At 29.3% G+C, this 23,456-nt stretch overlaps 4 protein-coding genes across 4 annotated transcripts in view; 2 read left to right on the top strand and 2 right to left on the bottom strand.

Moving 5' to 3' along the window:
• LOC126835664 (phosphatidate phosphatase LPIN3) overlaps positions 1-23,456 on the bottom strand; it is a 207,466-nt gene that overhangs the window by 168,820 nt on the left and 15,190 nt on the right. The window lies entirely within an intron of this gene.
• Positions 1,029-3,296, top strand: LOC126835676 (soluble calcium-activated nucleotidase 1-like). The gene is made up of 4 exons (XM_050568417.1): positions 1,029-1,064; positions 1,554-2,046; positions 2,143-2,507; positions 2,979-3,296. Exons 1-4 carry the CDS (start codon positions 1,062-1,064, stop codon positions 3,189-3,191), a joined length of 1,074 nt encoding a protein of 357 aa, XP_050424374.1. The 5' UTR covers positions 1,029-1,061; the 3' UTR covers positions 3,192-3,296.
• Positions 9,337-12,212, bottom strand: LOC126835680 (uncharacterized). The gene is made up of 3 exons (XM_050568421.1): positions 12,070-12,212; positions 10,679-11,008; positions 9,337-9,815 (listed from the first exon to the last, which is right to left on the bottom strand). The coding sequence occupies exons 1-3, from the start codon at positions 12,149-12,151 to the stop codon at positions 9,565-9,567; spliced, it is 663 nt and encodes a 220-aa protein (XP_050424378.1). The 5' UTR covers positions 12,152-12,212; the 3' UTR covers positions 9,337-9,564.
• On the top strand, positions 19,296-20,485 carry LOC126835685 (uncharacterized). Its single transcript, XM_050568430.1, has 2 exons — positions 19,296-19,576; positions 19,681-20,485. Exons 1-2 carry the CDS (start codon positions 19,417-19,419, stop codon positions 19,821-19,823), a joined length of 303 nt encoding a protein of 100 aa, XP_050424387.1. The 5' UTR covers positions 19,296-19,416; the 3' UTR covers positions 19,824-20,485.

Raw genomic sequence — 23,456 nt, 5'->3', positions numbered from 1 at the left:
TCATATTTCTCGTTAAGCATGTTGTTAAACAGCTTCAATAGTCATACAAATTACTGTTGACAAAAATGAGTCACTAACTAGTAGGTATGCTGTTGTATTTTGTACGTAAGGTAAGAGTATAAGGAAGTAATGCTTAATAAATATTAGGTTTAAAAAAAAACATCAAGCAATTGTACAGCAGAGATTATCCAAATATGGAATTAAAGATAAACTTATTTTACTATTAATATAGTCATTAATTTAAAATGTTGGTCAAAATAGTATTATACAATACAAATTGTACAAGAAAATTAATATAATAAATTATAAAGTCAACTAAAAATAAGATGTTTTTTAATTTTTAATCTTGAAATCAGTACAAAATTAATATTCTACAAATGACAATACACAGGCATGCTTGATAAATGTATTCAAGTTAAATATAACTGTTTACTCCTTTGAATTTAAAAAAACGTCGAAATCGATTACCTGACTTGATAAAATGAATAGTATAAAATACAAAACAAAATTATGTATTAGTAAAGGTCAAATTGATATTCTTATTTTTGGAGATGCACACAAAATGCGCTTTAAAAAATAGGTAGCTAAAATGAGGCATCTAGTTTCAAAACCAGCTATCAACATTTTTTGAAAATGTTCACTAACGACGAATAATTTCTTCAGATTATACCTAATATGTGGGTCTGATAAATTCAGATTATTTTTAATGAAATGCATGTAACCTGAGTGAAATTTGAATGAACCCATTTGTTTAATTAACAGTTCTATGCAATATTAGTAAACACTTTTTTTTTTTTTTTTGTATGACCCTACCATCGATAAAAGTTCACATTAAAATACGATGAAAGCGGTAAAACATAATATTTCAAATAGAATATTATTATTAATGAAGTTAAAAACAACGATTTACAATTTCTTATCAATAACACTTTTAGAATTACCACAATAAACGAATTTACACGGAGATTATAATTTTATATAAAGCTAGTTCATAAATTGTGTATGACTAGTTTCATTTTGGTCGTCGGTGTGGTCTTCATTAAAATCTTGAAAAATATCCGATGGTAAGTAACTGATACATTTATTTAATTTTTTTTTTCTATTGGGTTAAAACACAATTTTTAATATTAACAATAAGCTTCTATATTATAATTAGTGTAAATATAATACCACAAAAACAAAATACATTCCCTTAAAAACGGCATCGCAATATATTTAAGGTTTTAATTATTAGAATGCAGAGTATAAAAATAAATAAATATGTTCTTTTTTACTATTAAATATCCCTACAAAAGTTTAAACCTAGCCGGTTTAGATTTCCAAGAAAAAGTGTTTGTAATATATATATTAGTATTCAAGATTTTTTTTATCCCAATTATTATTTTTAAGTCATGCTAAACCACGAAAGGTTAAGTTAAAAAATTAACTTTGTAAGTAATTCTCTTTGTCTGAAATCACAGAAATTATTACATGGAGTATAAAATTATTTGTAATATTCCCTTCATGTTTTCTTACTATAATTTCTATAAAAAAATACATTTTTGTTTTTTTAGTTTTACCAAGCCTTAAGCTTGTTGCTTTTGGCAGTTATTGCCAGCCACACAGTTCTCAGCGCACCGGCAGATAATCCAAATGCGGCATGTAATCTAGTAGAAGAACCTATAGACGAAAGGTATCCTCTAACAAATCCTGTTAATGAGGCCGACGGTACTATAAAGTACCGCATGGCTATTATCAGTGATCTAGATGCAGATTCGAAGAGTTCCAAGGAAGAACTCACGTGGATAAGTTACCTAAAAAAAGGGTATCTGAAATACAATCCTAAAAGTCAAAACGTTAGTATCACGTGGGACAATGGTGACGGCGAAAAATACAAATCGAACATGGCCATAAAAGACCGAGGAATGGAGTTGTCCGAGTTAGTAACGTACAACGGTAAACTGTTGACCATCGACGACAAAACAGGCATAATCTATGAAGTTTTGAACGAAAACTCGTTGATTCCTTGGGTGGTGGTCACCGAAGGCGACGGACGTAATACAAAAAGTACTTACAGATTTGTTCTTTTTTTGCGTTTGCTTATTTTTGTGTAAGTCGGGTACATTTTTTATGAAAATGTAAATGTTTTATTATTCTTTATAGCTTTTAAAAACGAATGGGCAACAGTGAAAGGAAAAAATCTCTACGTGGGAACACACGGTAAAGAGTTGGTGAGCAAGGATGGGTTGAAAGTCACAAGTCAGGCTAACATGTGGATAAAGGTCATCACCGTCGACGGAGGTGTTAAGCACGTAAATTGGACACAAAACTTCATTAAGCTGCGCGCAGCCTTTGGAATTCACTTCCCGGGATACATGACTCACGAATCGTGTGTGTGGAGTAATGTACACGGCCGATTTTTCTTTTTACCTAGAAAAGCGTCCACAGACAAATACGATTTCAGTGCAGATGAAAGAAAAGCCACCAACGTCTTGCTATCCGCCTCGCCAAACTTCAGCGACATTAAGGTACTTGATAGTATTAGCTAAAACCTAATCAAAATATGATACATATATTAAAATATGTAGTTTTTTCTCAATTAATGTTTTGGTCCTGTAGAACATAAGTAATCAACAACTAATGAATTTTTAATAACAGTTAACAAATTATAGACAATCCTTTTTTTTTTATTATAATGTATTAGGTTTTGTATTATTACACATATACAGGGCGTTGGGGATTTAGACCTTTTAAACTTTTTTAAGCCTTTTCACCATTTTCACACTCTATGTCGGGAAAATAAAAACTTGCCTGACATTTTTCAGATGTTTTGAAGTGTCTAAATTCCAGAACCTTTTTCATTTACTTTTTTCTAGTGTATTGAAACAGTTGTCCCATTATAATTCGCATTATGATATGCGAAATTATTTATGTTTAGCTGTGTCAAAACGATGAATTCTATATTAAAAAAAAAAAAAATGTTATTTATTTTATTTTAGGTTGTACGAGTCGGTGAAATAGTGCCCACTCACGGTTACGCCAGTTTTAAGTTCATCCCGAATACAAATGATTCTGTAATTGTTGCGATTAAAACTGAAGAAGTAGGAGAGACTACGGGAACATTTATAACGGTGTTTACGATCGACGGAAAAATTCTTTATCCAGAAACCAAAGTGTCTGGTCTCAAATTTGAAGGTTTTGAGTTTATATAAAATAAAAAGTTTTAGTTGTTATATTAACGCAAAACAAATTATTAAACTATTATATTATAAAGTACAATGTGAGACCTTAAAAATAAACATTTATAACAAAAAACATATTAATTATAAATGAATAAATGAGTATGCTTCATTTAAGAATCGCTACTTTGATACCCGGTGCAATGAAATGCAATTACACTTTTTTTAACGAGCATATTTATAATCAGTTTTAACGATAAGATCTATCATCTATAGGAAAGCATCAATTTGATACACCAGCAATAATAGTATATATAGCATGTATTTTAACCCTGAAACTCGTTATAGGTAACTCGTTACTTGTGTTTTTAAAAAGAAAAACTATATTCACACGAAATTATTAGATTATTACACTTTTCCCTTTAAAATTAAAGTAGATTGTTTTTATCATAATGAAATTATGATTGTTAGAACCTTTTTTCTTACAAAACCAATGAGGAGGAATTGTTGGTCACCCCTCTATTTTTTTAAAAATGTTGTAATAAAACATAAAATATATGGTTTACATAAAGATGTATAATAATTCGCTGTGTCTACTTTGATTGATTTAAACGTGTTCTATATTATTGAAAGTTAATCTTGCTTGAAAAATATCCATAAGTTGATTCTGACTCCCAACAGAACCTCAGAGAATTTTGAAAAATGTTTTAATACTGTATTCAAATTTAAAAAATCGTGTTGTCATTAAAGAGCCAATTAAAGGTTTTGTTTGTAACGTTAGTTTTAATAGATTTAAATTTTTACTTTAGAATTTGCCAATGAGTTTTGTCTAATAAAAAAGTGTAATATAAAAAAAATGTACAAAACTTTGGAAAAATTGACCTAACCAGTTTTTTCAGAAAAGAAAAACTACATAGTTGAGATATTTTATTGATACAACATCATTCTAATGGTTTGGTGGTTAATTAGGTATAATAATCGCCAACTATGAACTATGTGCGTTATAGGATCATATTACAATTAGCTAAAATCCAAAAATTACCCAAGTAAACACAAATTAATTAAATAAGTATAGAAATACTTGTTCAATAGAAAAATCTGAATTTGGCTGATGGACGGTTAAATCCACTATAAAGTAATCTATGTAAGTCATATCTCGAGAAAAAGAGCCAACCTGAAATTATTAGTTTTTCCAGTACACTAAATTATATGTCCTACAACAGGTTTAATTTCTATGGTAACAAATAAAAAGTAAACATTTGTTGACCTATGATATGCAGAAATAACTATATAAATACTCATCAAAACTCAGTCGCTTAGATAATTTTTCCTGATAATAACATTAGGATCAATAGGTTAAACAATGCTAAACTATTCAGTAGTTTTGTTCAAAAGGATACTTTCAATTTTGCAAAAAAGCTAACAATATAATTTTAATTAATAAACAAAACAGATGGTCTAGTACATGGTCTAGTAAAAAAAAAATGATATTCCTAGTACAGACTCATATAAATAAACACATAACATCATTTTAAGCCTAATACTTTCAAACTAAAAGCTAAAATGTTCAAAACGTGATTAATTTCTAAAAAGGATAATCTTGAAATTAATCTATAAATCTTACTATCAATTAATCATAAAATTAAGTTTTTTTTCGGCATGAATAGAATATTGATTATTATAAAAATTATTAACTTTTTAAGAATGTCAATAAGAATATTTTAGGATTAATACTATAATGATAAACGATAGTAAAGATCACATTTTATTATAATTAGTTATTTTTAAATATTTATAGTATATAGGTTTCGAGCGACGAGGATGCTCACATAGTGACACTACTATAATAAAAATAGAGGCAACAAAATATACTATGGTATATGAATAACATTGAAACTGCATAACTGACGAATCAAATAAGTCTTGTTTATTATAATATAAACTTCAATACTTTATTCTAGAACAATAACGAATAAGGATTTTGAATATTATAACTATAATATACATATTATAGAACGACGTTTGTTTATTCTTGGTAGTTGGTGATAGTTTAAAAATATAATACATTAATTATATTAGTTGTTTGAATATAATATGTTTCCGACTTCTTATTAGGCAGTTATTTAGCAATACTGTGATAAACGTGCTTATTTAAATGCTAACAAATACTCATTATTTTAATATATTACCCATTACCACAGCGCCATCATACACATACACATAACACACACTAAACAGTAAATGCTAAAGTACTAATGCTTTAATAAAGTTAATTAGCTAAAAAAATAAGCCAGCTTACGTAAGCAATGCATTAATCTCTAATTTATGTTTATCAGCAAATGTTGCCTGATTCGCCGCTGAATGATAATAATATGTTTTCTATCATAACAACTTATTATGTTCAGTGTACATTTTAACAAATATTCAAATTTCTAAGATATTCTAATTTATTGTACTCGTATTATACATACTAAAACATCTGATTAAAAATTTATAATACGCATCGTTATTTGATAAAAACAACATAACATTTTTGAAAACCAAATTTAATTTTTCGATAATTACTATTTCGAGTTTGTACAATTAATCATAATTATACCTGGCAGAGGAAAATAACATTAAATATAATTATAATTACTTTTTGTATATACCTTACCTAAATCTCATTTACTCAAATGGACTGTGCACAAAACAATTTTTATGTGACAGCGACGCTTTAGTCTAAGTCAATTCATCATAGCGCCCAAAAGACTTGTTTGCTTTATAATACAAATAATATAGGTATAATAATAATAATAATAATAATAATAAGACGTCTTGATTTTTAGAGAAAAAGAAAATACCATTGGCCTTGCATTAAGCGCACAAAAGCGACACAAGCCCTTTTAACTTTCGAGACGGTTTCTTCAGGTACACCCCTCCTTACTATAAGCCCCGTGAAAGAAGAAGAGACATATATATACATGTATACATAAAAGGTGTGCTGTTAATAGACAGATCGAGTCTCTTTAAGCCTCAAGACCTTTTTAAATTATGATCTGACATCATCGTGGTGGGTATAAGAGAACGGGACGGTGCGGCGGAGTCACGTGCTTCTAATTATGAATGCGACTGAGGTAACGGTGGGTGGAGGGAAAGAAAGAAAAGAGACGTGGGTACAGGGCTTTTGTAGTGGAAAACGGTGGAAAATATTAACAAGTATAAAAGATTTAAGCAGACGAGCGAGGCGCCGAAGGGATCAATTATGAAGGAGGATTACTGAAAGATGGGGTTGATGAAGAAGAATGTCGTTTAAATTTCATTAATGTCAGCCCTCATTTTTATACATAACAAGTAGTGAACAGAGAAAAGAAGGATCGACGGAAATATTTTTTTATTGTCAACCGAGACTTTTCTTTCTTCATGGCGAGAAGTTAAGTCGATGACGATATATTAACGACTGCGGATCATTATTGGTCGTTACGAACGTAAGCTACAATGAAGCCAGTCAAAAATAATAATTCTTTTTAAGAATACTCAGAATATTTTCAACAGAATATACTACAAAGCTTACCCACTTCAATGTAAATCGTCACAACTCACTTATAAGTAATATATTTTCCCCTAACAGCTCATTTTAATAAAATAATAATGAAAAGAATAACGTCGTGTAAGATAAAAAGTTCATAACTAGTTTATTAAAGTATAATTTATTTTTGCCGACTTGTTATAAGTAGAACCACTAACTAATAAACGAATTATTTTGGCTTTGGATTATTTTTCTTTGTGTGTTGTTTTAATGGAATAAATTATTTGACTAAAAAAAAAATTACATCAATATCATGTATTTACTAAATACCTTAATTAGTATAATATTTTGCAATTACAACTATATTGGACTTAATCCATTTTGAATTTTAATGCAAGTACTTCATATACGGCCAAAGCAAATGTATTCCAAAACGGGACTTAATTTTTTTCACAGGTTGAGATTATTTTAAAATGAATTTAGTTTAAATTTGAATATCTTGTATACCATTTTTTACAACCACTTTGCCGTTTTCTGATAAAACGATGTAGGTCTATTTTTGCCGAATGGATTTCAGCCCAGAAAAACTAAGATCTGATTCGAACTAACAGAAAAACCACATCATATAAATTTATGTAATTTGGTTCAAAAAAGAAGACAACTTTTTGTTATGCATGGTATCATATGTATTGATAAAAGTTTAGCATAACATTTTTGTCGAGTTCGAATGGTTTGCTTTGATTTAATGTACGGTAGGTATACACGCATTTACTAGTATAAAGTTATAACATTATATTATTTTAATGGTATAGGCGTTTCTAAAAAATAAGTTAGCTTGTGCAACGAAACACGCATTTTACTTCAAAATATGTGTAGTATTATAGTAAACGCGTAACGAAACACAGTTTACATGTTTAATTAGTTTATAACTGAACAATAATGAAATGTCGACGTTTCGCTCAGTAATCAATTATCCTTTGTCTAAGGACACGCACATACACCAGATGATTTCATTACTCGGTACACCTTCTTCTTGGTTCGTTCCTCTAGGTACCGTATTCAAAGGGGTCTGACTCGATTACTGTTGGTCGGCTTTTAACGTCCGGCCTTAATTCTTGTATCACGATCGTCGTCTCGTTTAATGGAATTCGCTATAGGTGCTCTTTTGCACAATACTTGCGTGTTATCTACATTATGTTTTGATTCACTTTGAGCGAAGGTAAAATCGATCGATAAAGCACAAACGTCGGCATGGAACTTATTTATACAGCAGACTATAAAGAGCATATATTTATGTGTCCCTTCGGAGTGTACTAAAGATATCCGTGCTCTAATATTTTATACGAGACTTTAAAATTATATACTCTAACTTGTATTAATTAAATTTAATTCTAATGCAATTGAATAGCGTCTGTACGATAAACACACATGTGTTTTTTTAAGTTACTATCATCACCATCATCATCATCATCATGTAGCTTGTTGTTACAATACAAAAAAATATTAATTTTCGGCTAATACTAAAACCATATTTTTACTCCTTAAAATTATAATAACTCCCAAATTGTCAAAGCAACCAAATATAATGATATTTTTATGGGAACCTTAAAAAGTACACTTAAAAAAACGTCGTGTTCCCTGCTCATTTTAAAAACATTAGCTTAGGTACATTTTACAACAAAATTAAACTTACGTAAAATATTTACTATTTTATAGAAACTTGTCAATAATAAATGAGGAGTGCTACCTAAAATTATCGGTTGCCCTTTAATTTACCAAATATTTGTAATCGACTAAAAAACCACATCGCCAGCCTTACGACACTACAGATCAAATGAATAGTGGTCTAAAGATAAAATGAAAACATCAAGCTAAAGTTATAAAACATTTTTATTTTGTGGTACTTTATTTATGTGTGACCGAAAATCGGGTGAGTACCGGAGGGTTAAAATGCTCCTCTCAAATATATGTTGTTTATAATTATCAACATTTTTTTTTAATGTCATCACTAATAATTTAAATAAATAAACATTTATTTTTGAAATTATACTTTTTGTAACACGTTGCTAACATAAATTCTTGCCGTGTCCTTAGATGTTCTCTGCTTTTAATATAATTGGCTGTAAACTATTTGAAGTGCACGGAGATGTTCTTGGACAATTTATAATACAGCAGCAGTATCCAATGTCAACTTTATACTGCCATTTCTGACACGGGCAAAAATACATGTAAAGTATGTGTGTATGTAGAAGGCCAATCGTTATATTTTAGAGATATTCTTTGAAAAAACGATTTTCGTGTGTTAGTTTATTGGAGAAATAATGTATGTCTAGTTATACAACTTTTTATGTGGACTTAATAGTTAATACGAATTTATTAACTATCGAACTTAATAATATTCAGTACAATATCTATCTACTGCTTACTTACTTATTCTTACTGCTTGGAGAGTTTTCGCTAACAGTTTGCTGTATTGCTAAATCTTCAAATATATTTTCACACTAATAAATAGATCGACACGCATTATATTATAAACGTGATAAATTCAAACAAACGCGTCGCTACATATTACGCTAAAAACCGTATTTTTGCACAGCTTATGTAACTATGTCTTTTACAAAGAAAAACTATTTTAAATAGATGGTAGAAAAATAGTTTAAAAAAATGGTCTATATGGTTATTGAATATTTATTACAATATTATGGTTATTGAGAGCTTATGATTATACACTTAACTTATCTTATCTACTTATATGTAATACATAACAGCAATGAAAGATATACAATACAAAAACAATATATATAAAACATGAGATTGAGTTTAAATTGTAAAAACATATTACAGATACAATGATAATTATTTCGAATAGGTTTAGGTTATATATTGTGTGGGTAATGTTTACTTCTTCTGTGATCTAGGGTTGCCGTAAGCGATAGCATGACTGGTAGCCACACCGTGTCTACCGTTGCTCACGCTGTTGGCTATCACAGTAGTGCCCGATCTTTCATATCCACCACCTAATCCGTTTCCTTGGCCTTGGTTGTCCCTGCCTCCTGTCGACTGACCTCCGCCATTCGGGAACACGCCAAACATTATCGGGAACCATGCGTTGAACGAAGCTTCAGCGTTACTGCTTGGACCATCGCGACCTGGCAGCAACGAAACAATATTCAGTGTTAGCAAAGAAGAAAAAAAAATATGAAAACAATACATCGCATTGTCTACATAATATTGAACCTTATAAGTAAATATTCGGAACGGTCGTTGGACTCATTGTTTCCGAACATTTTTCAATTTTCGGAGTTGCATAGTAATTTATTCTAACTCCGGGCTAAAATAATAGTCACTAAATATATAATATATGCATATATATACTACGCGTATAATGCTTATATCATACACATAATACTAAGTAAGGTCATGTTTAACAAGTAGTTGATATTTTACCACGAGATCAAAATATTGTTTTTCTATAACAATCATCTTCGTTCACGGTCTTTAAAAAATCACTGAAGGTTATTGTCCTTTATATTTAATATCTAGTCAAGGGTGTTGTATTGGGGACTATAAAAATGGTAAAATATATACGTCTTATATCTACAGGCTACACGCATATTAACATACATTGTACATAACATAGGAATTGTATACATTGTTATGTAATTTATCTTGATAAAGATTTATACCCAACTCGATATTATATTGATATTGGATTATTATACTTTTAATCAGTAAAGTTACTATAATGTTTTTTTTCGATATATATTGTTATCCTAGTGTATTCCTTAGTTTCCCTTAATAAGTATATAATATATTTCTTAGATAAATCGGCCCTACTTTTTCCTCTGCTAAAAAATCCCATTATTAACCAATAGATCAATACGTGAACTCAATGTGATTATATTTATTAAAATGATACATTTTGTTAGCTTTCAAAGCTATGCATTCAGAAGTATTATCATTTAGTAAGGTAATTAAATTTATTTCTAATGTAGACTACAGTTTAAATTACCTTTTTTTGGCTTTTGATCTCCTTGTTCTTCGCTATTCGGTTCTTTGGCATCATTTGATGAACTAGGTTTTACATCGTTATCATTTGTCGGTGAACCGTATTTATGTTCGGTTGCTGTGCCAGAAGGTGAGGGTCCATACGAATCTTGTACCGGCGGTCCATATTCTTTAGGTGGCCCATACTGTGACGGAGGACCGTAGTTTGAGAACATCGGATATTCAGCTGCACCAGTAAACGCAGTCATTTGCCCAGCACTAGGGTTGAATCCGCTAAAAGAGAACGAACGCATTGGCGAAGGACTCCGTTTCATTCTCACGAGCATCACATTAGCTAAAAAATCAATACATCATTTTAAAAAGATATTTTATTCTAAAACTTAAAATTACATGCCTAAATTCCCATTATAGGAGGACGCTACCCATTTTTAATTTGTAGCGTCAATAAAAGGGTTTCCGCGAATGAGAGACTGTTAAATTACTAAATTTACCTAATTTTCATAGAAAAATAGAGGAGAACATAGTTTATACTTAAATGTGGCAATTTTTTATAGATCAAATTATTTCTTTTACGAATTTTTAATGTTTGTATTTTATGAAATCTTTCAAATAATTATTATAAATTAGTGGATTTAATTATCAAACATTTTAAAACGCTTAAGTACAGTTAAATTTATCTTCTATTTATTTTATAAATTAGATGATACAACAATTCTAAGATATTTTGATTTCAATTCGGGCAAGACTATTTTTTAATGGTAAAAAATTGTGTTTTTTTTCTATAGAAATCACTGAGATAGTCTTACAGATAAAAATAACTAATAAAGAATCCTTTTTACTGTTTTAATAAGTATACATTATAGTTTAAACTCTAAATTAAGATTTTACAACAAAAATTGTCTATACTTTACTTCTTGAGTAAATGTGTGGGTAGCGTCTTCTAAAGTTTCTCACTTATCTAATACAAATAAAGATAGTTATCTTTTTTACATATACAACCAGTAATTAACATACACAACCAAAAATGTCATGAAATCTTGAAAACTGTTGTTTTTAATGTATTATTATAGTCTATACACCATTAATTTATAACAATTGCATTAAGCATTTATACCAACAATAAGGAGTAAGAATTAGGCAATTATATACACATTAGTATACATAGGAATACCAGGTCGATACAAAGTAAAGCGGATCGTTGCTAATGAACTATAGATACATTTTGAAAACATTATATTTTGAGTTTTTACTAACGTATAAAAAACATTTGCGTAAAAAAGTAAATGCTGCCAGTACAATTCCTATTTTTATAATGAGTAAATCAATATAAAAAGCCCATTAAAAATATAATTTAAAAATGTCTATCAATTATTAACTAAGCTAATATAAAGTTACCTTCAGGTAGGACAAAAGCGGACACCACTTGGATGGTCATGATCACTGCGATAGTCATTTGGCAAGCCATTGTTTGTTGCATGGTGAGACGTGAAGATGAAACAGGCCGATTACTGGACAAGGGTCCCGTAGATATAGGTAGTCTCAGTGGTCGATAGTACATGGGGTGGGGCTAACATTACGTCTAAGCCTACGTGGTTTGTACTTTAAACAGACCAAAATGCTGACAAGTGCGAATTCGATATTTTTTCCTCACGATTAAAAATGCATTGATATGCTGCCATCAAGATTCATGTTGTGAACTATAACGTCCGGGTGTGCAAAATTTTCGTTGCCAAAATATAGACAATTTTACCAAAATCATCGCTTAGAAAGACTACTTCACAAGCATACGGATTACTAGTTTAGTGTTATTAATTATTGAGCATTGTCCGTTGGTATTATTATCATTTTCACATCTAATTAAATTACACATATAATTTTAGCTATAGCCGAGCTAAGAACTGATAAGTTTTAACAAAAATCATGTGTTTTTCTCTTGCGTCTGTGTGTGTAATGTATATAAATTATCAAATTATCAATAAGTCTAAATTTATCGATTATTTAAATTATGAATCGATATTTCCTTTGTAATTTATACATATATCAAGTTATTTTAAGATATAAGTTACATTATACTGTATATATTAAAATTTATGGATATATTAAGATTTATGGTATCGACGTCTGCATCTGTCTAGTTAGACGAACTCTGATTGAACCGATATCTTTATACATATCTCGGCTTTCTCAGAGCAATGACCTAACTGAAAGAATTTTACAGGATAGTTAATTCCGTCGTTTCGAACTCACCGCAGGGTCAATCTTCAGAGAGCTAGTCCACTGTTCCACTGTCGTGACTATACGTTTATAAGTTACATAGTTAGTGGTTACAACTTACCAGTCAGAGAACAAATTGTATTTTAGTACAATTTAATATTAAAGTCTCTTAAATTTAAACGAACAAGTCGTACTGTCTGTCACATAGGCGCAACTGGGGGAGGGGGGGTGCTTTGGTGTCTTATTCAGCACCCTTCGTTCTAAAAAACTAAAACTAACTCGAAAAATAGACTACCTTCTCTATATCGTGGTTTTAAAGGAAACAAAAAATGAATAGAGAGAACGATATGTAATGCTAACATATTTTTATTTTTTATATTAGATATAAAATATTAATTATTAGGTTGATAAAATTTGACTTTGAAAAAAGCCATTACTTCAAAACCCATTATAAGGTATATTACAAGGTTTATATCACAATGCAGGATGTAATAAATATTTCTTTGAATTTGTTAAAAGCTTGTTCTGAAGAACTGTTTTCTTTCAAATAATCATGAAGATATTATAAACATTTGTAAAGATGCGACTTTTCCAAATGTCTATAAATAGTTACAAGTCGCTCTTGCAATACCTATAAGTTCTGTTATGCGCGAACATAGCTAGTTATTAACATATCTGTAGTATGTGGCAACAACGTTTCACTAATCTGACCATATGTTTAGAAATACTAAATAAGTATTCAAATAGAAATAGAAAACTAATGTTGACATAATAATTAATAATGTAGTAATAACTGTTGGCTTAAATACATATTTTATGTGTTTTGAAATTTTAATTCTGGTTCAATTAATTTAAAATAGTGATTTGAATGGTTTTACTATGCATAAAATAATGGTTATTATAATTACTAAAGATATTAGGAAAGGTATTTGAGAGTAGGGGGCCTAGCCCTCGTGGGTCTGTGGGATAACATAATTCCAGCAACCCCAATATTTGAGCTCTAGTTGCGCCTACACTCGTACAGTTCTGCAAAAAAGTAGTTTTTGTATGGGACTGACTATTGTCGAACTATAACATGCGTCCTAAACTCACGCCTACTTCTGAAATAATTTTTTTGGAGAATATGATGAAGGGTGATTGACCTCTAAAAATCATATTCATAAACTATAAGTACGTTGAATGTACTAATTGCAATTGAAGAATGCTTCAATATTTCAAACTAGTTAAAATAATTTTGTTTACTAGGTACCTAGTATATTTTATCATAATTGATAGAGGGAGTTACTTCTTTCACAGTAATTATTCATGTATATTTCATAGTTTTCAAAAAAATTAACGCGTTTTAATTTTTAGTTTAAAAATTCCATACTGGAAATCTGAAATTTCATTACAAATGTCACCATGGTTTTAATGACAATATTATTATACAAAATATAAGATTTACTCCGTTAAATCATCTTTTTATTAGTTATGCGTTAAGGACCCTACATAAATAAAATGAGTGTTGACTGAATTTAGTGACAGATACACGGCAGGCCATGCCTAGTTTATTCATATTAATGAACAAACGGTGTATGACGCACATTCCAAACACCTGACCATTTGCGCCTGCCGGAGTTCCAGTATACAAGTCTGACATGACCGATTGCCATCGTCGCCGGCTCCACCGCACAGACGGTTAAGTTATCTCCGTGTCGAACACGTCATCGGCGGCAAGCAAGCACACACACATACACACGAGTTTACGTTTGGCTGCCAATTTTATTACAGAGTCAAGAAATTTTCACGACACACACACATTACATTGTAGTATAGCTAACAATATTATAACAGACCGAGTGGAGCGTAGTGAAAAAAAACTAGCAATATAAAAACGTGTCTCGCATACCTGCAGTAGTGTAGGTAAGTCAGGCTTTGAATATCTTATTGATTCCTGAAGAACAGTCCATTACCCGTGAGAAAACTGAGATTTGACGATTTTAATGATTCGTTTTTTCCAAACAATATTAACAAATAAACTGTAGGTATATGACAGCAAAAAATAAAAGATGACGTTATTAGTAAGTCGACGATAACCATAAATAAAACGTGTAGGCTAAATTACTAGGCTGAAGTTAAAGTCATAAGCTGGGTAAATTTAAAAAAATACATTTATAATATGTGGTAAAATGTAAATTATTTTTAAATACAAATGTTTTAGCGTCGATGCGAATTGTTTTTATTTTGTTTTTTGTGTAGCAGCTCTGTAGATCGGAAATTGTACCTGAAATGTACATTAATGGGCCAAACATTTAAAAAGTTTACCCTTCAAAATCTAAAAAAGAACCCAAAAAATATATATATTTATCAACTTTAAATTACGACGCTCTAAAACCGTGCGTGCGATGGAGGGTTAAGGTCTGAAAATTAGACCGAAAGTAGATTTAGACTATAACATATAATATTTCCTCAAAAATGTGTTGTAGATTTTTTTTTATTAAGAAACTCCAAAAAAGGGGAAAATTACACTTTGACCATGGTCAATTTTCTGGTTAGTAAAAAACAGGTAATGCAAATAATGTCATTATATTGTTAATTACGATATATGACAATACCATATGGCGGTAACTATGGCAATATATTTTTTTAGACGACGACCAACCTTAATCGTATTGCCACCGTATTGGCGTATGTATACTAAGAATACATTTAATTAAATTTTTTATAGATATATATAAGCTCATCATTGTCATTAAGTACAATGTTTTTATCGATATATTTTGTATTTCTACCATTTCGGATTCACGTCGAAACGTTTATTTAAAAGTGATTTGTGACCTCCCCGCCCCATTATGCTTCGTCACCACTGTACTAGCTTTTTTATTTTAATTTAAAATTTTAATAATACGATAAAAAGGAAAACATTTACATTTGTCGCATTTAATAGTAAACTCGTACTAAAAAAATAAGTATCAGCTGCATTAACTCCGAAATTATACAATACTTGGTATTTGAATACAATCTACACTGAAAAGCATGTAACCGTAACTTATGGAACATAATATAATATGAAAAAATGTACGTGTGTCAGTTTTATAATAAAACGCTGCAATAAAAAAAACTTCATGGGAATGTGAAATATAAGCTCATTTTATTTAAGGCTCTATCGGCATATTAGCTCTTTCGAAAATAATTATTTAAAAGAAAACAAATGAATATTTCCCTAAATATTTAAAATTGAGAATACATTTGTCCTCCAAACAATTTTTTCTTTTGATTTGAAAGTAGTTCTATTTTTATCATAATAAATATTTAAGCTAACAAAATATTATAAATAATTTAGTTTAAAAAAATCGTTTAATACTTTAAATATATTATATAACTTATAAATAATACATCACAAATACCATAATGTCTATATTTAAGTCAATAAAATGCATTAATACAATTTCACTATTCTGTTCGTGACATGACAATACATGAATATGACGTTAAATATATTCTTGTCTACCTCATGGGAAACATAGATACAAAGAATCCATAAAGAGGAAAATAAAAAGAGACGCCAGTAGAATTTTTAATTTCACACAAGTTAATTATTAGTTAGCATATTCGAGGTTGTCGGCATATTTTAATGCATCTAAAACTTTATACAGGTATATTGATACATTTTATGAATAATGTATTTATAAACTCAATTAAAAACCATAAAACATTCTTTAAAATAAAGTGTTTAATTACATTTCATTGAATCCATAATAATTATTTAGTGATTAATACTATTGGTACATTTCAAGTAGTTTGAAGTTCATATTACAGTTCAATAGCTTATAGGACTTGGATTGTTACACGACATACATAGTAAGAACATTAAATTACCAACATTATCTTTTATTTTATCGTAGAGAAGTAAAGGATATATTTAGGTGAATCCCCATCAGTGACCACAACTTACATAAAAACCTTTTTTTAAAGAGCCAAATATTCTGAATTTGGCAAAGGTTGGAATAAATAAAGTAATACATATAATTATACATAGAAATGAGAATCAAAACATGAAGATTATAGTGCAATTATTCTGTAATCATAGTTGGTATGTAAACTCATTAGCGTGGTCGCACAAAGAAAAATCATAGTATAAACACTCAAGTTTTGCTTCTCTAATCATTAATTATTTGTAAATATCAATAACATAGTACTCAGGACTCATGAGTGTATGTATTTGAGGCAATTTAATTGTTAATAACTATAGACATACATAACACATAATAGCCAATGCTTAATATTATCCTATACATTGTGTTATTTAGGTATACATATTAGAAGTCAGGGATTCATAGTTTTGATGTTAGAGAACATAGGAATTTATTAAATATATGCAATGATATGGATGTTTTCTACATCAAAACTCTCTAAAATTGTGTTTTTGTATTTGCTAAATTTAGTTGGTACATTTTTTCTAATCTTCTACTCTCTAACATTTTTATTGAATACTCAATTAGTCAATACTAAATTCTGAATGCGTGTTTAAAATTAAAAGAATTATTTTATTAATACTGGAGACTGGCTCAGTAGTTAGATTTGCTTTGTATTTAACTGCTTATTTGTGTGGTTTATATTATTATTTAAAAATACATATATTTCGTTTTAATTGTTAAAATAAATTAAGATACAAAATTAAAAAATAAAGAACATTTAGAGAATAGAAAAATTGTACTAACTAAAAAAACCCGTCTAAAGGTATAGAAAAAATGTACTAACAAAGTCTAATAAATTCAAATGTTATTCAATTAATTTAATTTTACCGCGAAAACAACGATATAATTTAGACTGTGTAGAAATATAGCTAATAAAACGCTGCTGAGATGTGCCGAGTTCCGATGTCTGTATCACGGGCCAGACGGGATAGCTAACTGTAGATTTAATGTAGTGGAGTTGTATAAACGTCTATTTGTATAATCGTTATTTGTTAGATGTTGTATGGTCAGTATAAAATATACACTGTCGTCGAAAAAAACAGTGTATTTTTTCGCATTTTCGTGTCAAACAACTACGAGCCGCCAGTGATATTAATTGTTTCGATACATGAAGCAAAATTCAACACATTCATAAAGTAAAAGATGACACATTGTTTTTTGTCATCTAAATACTAATTTTAACAAAAACTATTATTAAATAGCTATATTAAAATTTAAATAAATTAAATTTAAAATATTTGCTGAAAACAATTACCAAAAAGTCAAAACTGAATAATAAAACGTTAATATAACGTTTTTAAAACTTCTTAAACAGACCAAGACGACGCCTGTCAAGATAGAGAACATAATGTACACTGAATGTGTTAAAATTTTCATGGATTGTAATATTAACTTGATAATTTTCGGATTAATCCTTGGTATCATATTATGTTAGCTGTCGTTTCGAACCCATTTCAGGGTTCATCTTCAGAGGCATAGTCACCGTTTCCCTGACGTCAATGTACTGAGCGCATCGCTTGTTTCCTATCGGTTATGTATATGTCCGTTGCTGTAACCGTGTTTTCTCGACCAAGAAGTAAACAATAGCTGTTGTCGAAATGAAAGAAAATTGCAAATGTCGAAAGGGATGAGCAAAATTCAAAGCATGTCAAAAAAATTCAATAGCCATAAACAGAGAAAAAAGAAAACCACATGATTAACACCACTTGGTCGAGAAAACACGATTACAACTATACGGACATTTACATATCAAAAGGAAACAAGCGATGCGCTCAGTATAGTCACGTCAGGGAAACGGTGACTATAACTCTTAAGGTGGACACTGAAATGTGTTCGAAAAAAAAAGGAAGGGCTATTGCTTAAAATATACACAACGTTATGGAAATCAGAAATTATTCCAGAGGTGTGGAACACGGCGATTTTATGTTCAATATCGTTATCGAAATTCTGTATTCTTATATTATTATCTATCGTTATATGTATATACTAGTAGCTTACATAATATTAAAATATTTGCCGAAGATAACTAGACTCGTTTAAAGTCAAAAATAAATATATTAGTGTTGAGTCACTCGTATGGTTAAACTAAGAGCATGAAAATGGAGATAGGCGCAGCTCTACGAAGTAAATATATTATAATGAATATTGCTAATGTTTAAAAATTGAAAATATTACAATATCTTCGAAGAACAGCGGATTGTTTATGTTACGTAACACACAGATACACATTTAAGATACGTAATGCAATATTGTGCTACGGACTACTGATTTGCTGTAATCCTGTGAAAAAAACCTATACATAGAGAGCGGCGGAAGTTACAAGCAGAGTAGAACGAATCATTCTTAGATGGTGAGCGTAATATATAATATGTATTATTGGTAACACTTTCACAGAAACAGGCAACTAGAACCTCTACAACAACCGAGATGCGTGATGTGTCACCATCGCCGCTGACCTATGCTCAGTGTTGGACCAGTCGGCAGCTAGCGTCCGCGTACGATCCAGCTGCAGTCTCCTCAGTCTATCTGCAACAGCAACAACCGGTATCTCGTCGCTCGAAAAACACTTACAATGTCTCGTCCGCGCGTGTTTGCCGTGTGTGTAGTACTGTTGCTCGTGTCCGGTTGTCTTTGCAGGCCTAAGGACGACGACAGTCATGGAACTCCAAATGCCGCATCCGCAGGGACTTCATCAACGAGCAGGTCGAGCAGACTGCAGAAACCCACTCAAGGTATGCGTCGGCGAAAATGATAAATATTTGTTGTAAAAAACCAACAATGCACATTCCGTTAAAATATAACTATACTACAATTATTGTTTTTTTTTCTCTTGCAGTGCTAAACACGGGCTTTGACGAAATAGTAGTGGAGTCTAACTTGCAAGTGCACAACCGCGTCGGATCCAAAAATAAATCTAAAATCATGTTGCCTTCCAACAGCACTACCCAGGCACATAAATCCAGATCACTCGTCGTCTAGACATGACAACCAATAAATTCTTTTTAAATAACATTATTATTATTATTATTATTATTGTACCACTTACAACTAATACATCATTACCATAACGCATAGCCAGTTGGCAATGAGGTATAACTTGTTATTTCAATGCCTATAGCCAATTCAGTTTTAAACACATTACACATCAGTAATTATAAATCGTTAGTTGTTAGTACGACGCACTTGTACCGACCAACCGCGACATCCTCCTAAATCTTAAATATTTTAATGGTATTTGTAAGGTAACTGGATTATGACTAATTGTTATTATTAGAGTATGGATTTGGTATCTTAGTAAAACGATTTTTTTTTAAACAATTTTAAACATTGTAAATAACTATTTTATTTTTGCATTATTTAAAATATTATGTCAAACAATTTTAAATTTTATTAAAAATAATGTTATACAGCTTTAATTTAATTGATATTCTATTATGTATTAATACTTTTAATAAGATGTATCATGTATTTTATTTTTTTTTTACTTAGATTTATTATGTATTTTTTATATCTACAACAAGTAATATATTATACGCACCTTATTTATCAAAAATATAATGTTTTTAATTCAAATATCATAAACCCTTAATTTAAACTATAATAATTTGTAGTAATCCTCAATCATTTATACGTAGATAATAAATAATTATGTATGTAAGTATACTAATTGTAAGCTTCAACGACATACAGTAAAACCCGTGTCTGACCTAACTTGAACAAATAAATGTTAACAAAACAATTTAATTTAATTTTTTTTAAATATATTTATAAGAAAATCAAATTTATCCATAAAAGTGTTAAACTTGTATGGAATTATCTAATGCCATGCAATAGACAATTGTATCTATAACACTTGATTAAAATCACCACCAATACAGATAAAACAAAAATTGTTATACGTTTTTAACAAAAATTGTTTTAATAATAATTAATTATTAGCTTTAAACCCTTATAGCTTGGCAGCTAAGCTAAGGAGATATTCTTAATTAATCTATAAAAGTATAAATGTTATAATAACTAATAATAATAGGGATATTATATCTACAGGGTCCGCCCAATTTCATGTTTCAGTAATTTTTCTATAGAATAATTATGTTAGCTAAAAAAGGTTTAGATGAGATCATTATTATATAAAAATTAAATAATTATATTTAATTATTTAAGTAAAGCATATTTTTAAAGGGGTAGTTTTAAAAGTCAAGTAGCAACCTACTTATTTTATTTTACCTTACTTATAAAGCAGAATAATGTATTGACCATTACTAGTTTATAACCAGATATGACTAAATGCTTTTTGAGTTATTAGCATTTAAAGTTTAGGGAAAGAAAGACTTGAGGGTAAGTAGGCTAGATACATCCTACTCACCCTCAGCCCATATCTTATAACGCTAATAATTAAAAATATTTAATCAAAACTGGTTTTCGAAAGTCATTATTTATACTATAATATCATTAAGATTATAATAAGCAAACAAATAAATATCGTAGCTATTTTATTTTTAATAGAGTAACCTTAATAGTAATATTTTTTACTTTAACGAGAAAAAGGTTGTTTTAAATAAAAAGCGATAGCGCTAAAACAAAAGAGTTCATTTTTGAAAAAAGTACCATGTTGGTTATATTGTTACAGTTTTATGGATTTATACAAAACCTAACCTAACCTACCTTATATTTTATTTAATATGGAAGTTAATAGTTTGCATGCAATTTAAATAAAATAGTCCATTTTGCACTGAATCAATTTTTAACACATTAATTATACACGGTAAATAGTAACCCGTTTTTTAAAAACAACTAATCATTTTATTTTTATGATATAAATCTTATAATATCATAGCATTTTATAAAATCATACATTTAGGTAACTGAAGATGCACTATAGATTTAAGAACTATTCTAATCATCGCACCAAGCTTGAGTACCATTAATTTGTTATAAAACATACTTATACATCCAGATTTTTTTACAAATGTTGCATCTTAAGCTACTATAAAAAGCTTTTCATTATTTTGATTTTTATATTTATATTGATTTATATATTGACACAACCGTTATTAAACATTTTAAGATCTCCTTCAGTTTCATTCTATAAACTCATAACAATGTAGTATAATTTTAAAAATCTACAATAAAAAAAAAGTAATAATTATTATAGTTGCAATTACCAAAAAAATTGTTTTATAAACCAGTATTACATGGAATTTATCTAGATGAGTATTTATTTTAGGCTGTATTGGCATCCAATAATCAGATCGTCCATTCTTATCATTACTACATTCGTTATCTTAATTACTACATTGTTATATTGTCATCAAAATTCAATAAATTGTATTATGCTATAGCTGAAGAACAGTTTGAATGCAGCTCTACTTACTAAAACTAAAATAATAATATTACTTCAAAAACAATTGTAATTTATATTTAATAATTGCTCATTAAATTTTATTTCTTCGATTTTTTTTAGTTTCTTACAAACTTATCAATGAGGTAGCCAGTTAGGTTTAGGTTAATCAAAATAAAATTTAGTATTTGACCCTTTTAACGTTTTAACTAACAATTTTTTGTCGACTTCATAGAATATTTAAGCCATTATGAGATGATGGTTATGTGAAGTATAAATAATCTAATAGTAACCTATACTAGTGTTTTCAAATATTTTGTAATTTTTTAGGTCGTAGTATTAATGTAAATAGAGTACAGAAAAATGTACACCATTTACCATTAACAATTTAGAAAAATAATAATTAACTAAATTAGTTTTAATGAAGACAATGTCAGTACTCTAGGTGTACACTATACAAATAAAAGTAGGTATGTAAACTATTTTTAAACCAAAATTAAGTATGCCACGTAAATATGCATTGCAATGTAATACATTAAAAAAAATAACTTTAAATTAGACGCTAGTGTAAAATCAGAAATATATATATCAATTTAATCGATATATGTTTTGAGCTAATTGTAAATATGCATTTTAGGTAATTTATAAATCAAATTATTTCCATAAAATATCTTTTTTAATTATGAAAACCTAGTATTATAAAATACTTACAAATACCTGGCTTTCGCCGGTTAGGCTTTTAAATTTAAAACTACAATTTATAATGTTTAATGATTTAACAAAAAAAAAACAGTTAACTTATAGCAGGACAGGACTACCGACTAATCTACAGCGCAGTATCACTAAAAGCAGTATGCAAAAAGCTGACCAAGAATAGTTAACCGAAACCCTCACAGTAAATTGCAGTAGTAGTAGTAGTCCTAATTTAAAAATGAATTCCGTTTACATAGCTCTCAAAAAGGTAGCACCCTACCAAGGATCAAGAAAATGATAACCATTAAGTAATAATGGTTTAAATTAAGAAAAACTATGAGATTTCACGTACATACATGCACAAACAATTATGGTATAGCTATAGCAACTGTACGACCGTAATTGTATTTATAAACCTGTCCAAATAAAATTATAATATAGATAGATTTAAACAACAATGCGTGTTGCCTAAAATCTTGTGTCTAATATTGTGAGTTATAAAATATTGCAATTTGATTTGACTCTGTATAGTCGGCATTTAGTGGCAATAAATAATCGTATTAAATTTAAACATTTGT

This window comes from Adelges cooleyi, unplaced genomic scaffold, assembly GCF_023614345.1.
Source record: "Adelges cooleyi isolate 19-005CV unplaced genomic scaffold, UGA_ACOO_1.1 ACOO_flye_CR_arks_rails_tigmint_CR_PRNA_23, whole genome shotgun sequence".
Lineage (NCBI taxonomy): Eukaryota > Metazoa > Arthropoda > Insecta > Hemiptera > Adelgidae > Adelges > Adelges cooleyi.
The sequence above is the reverse complement of the archived record's forward strand: the minus strand, read 5'-3'. Positions and strand labels throughout refer to the sequence as shown.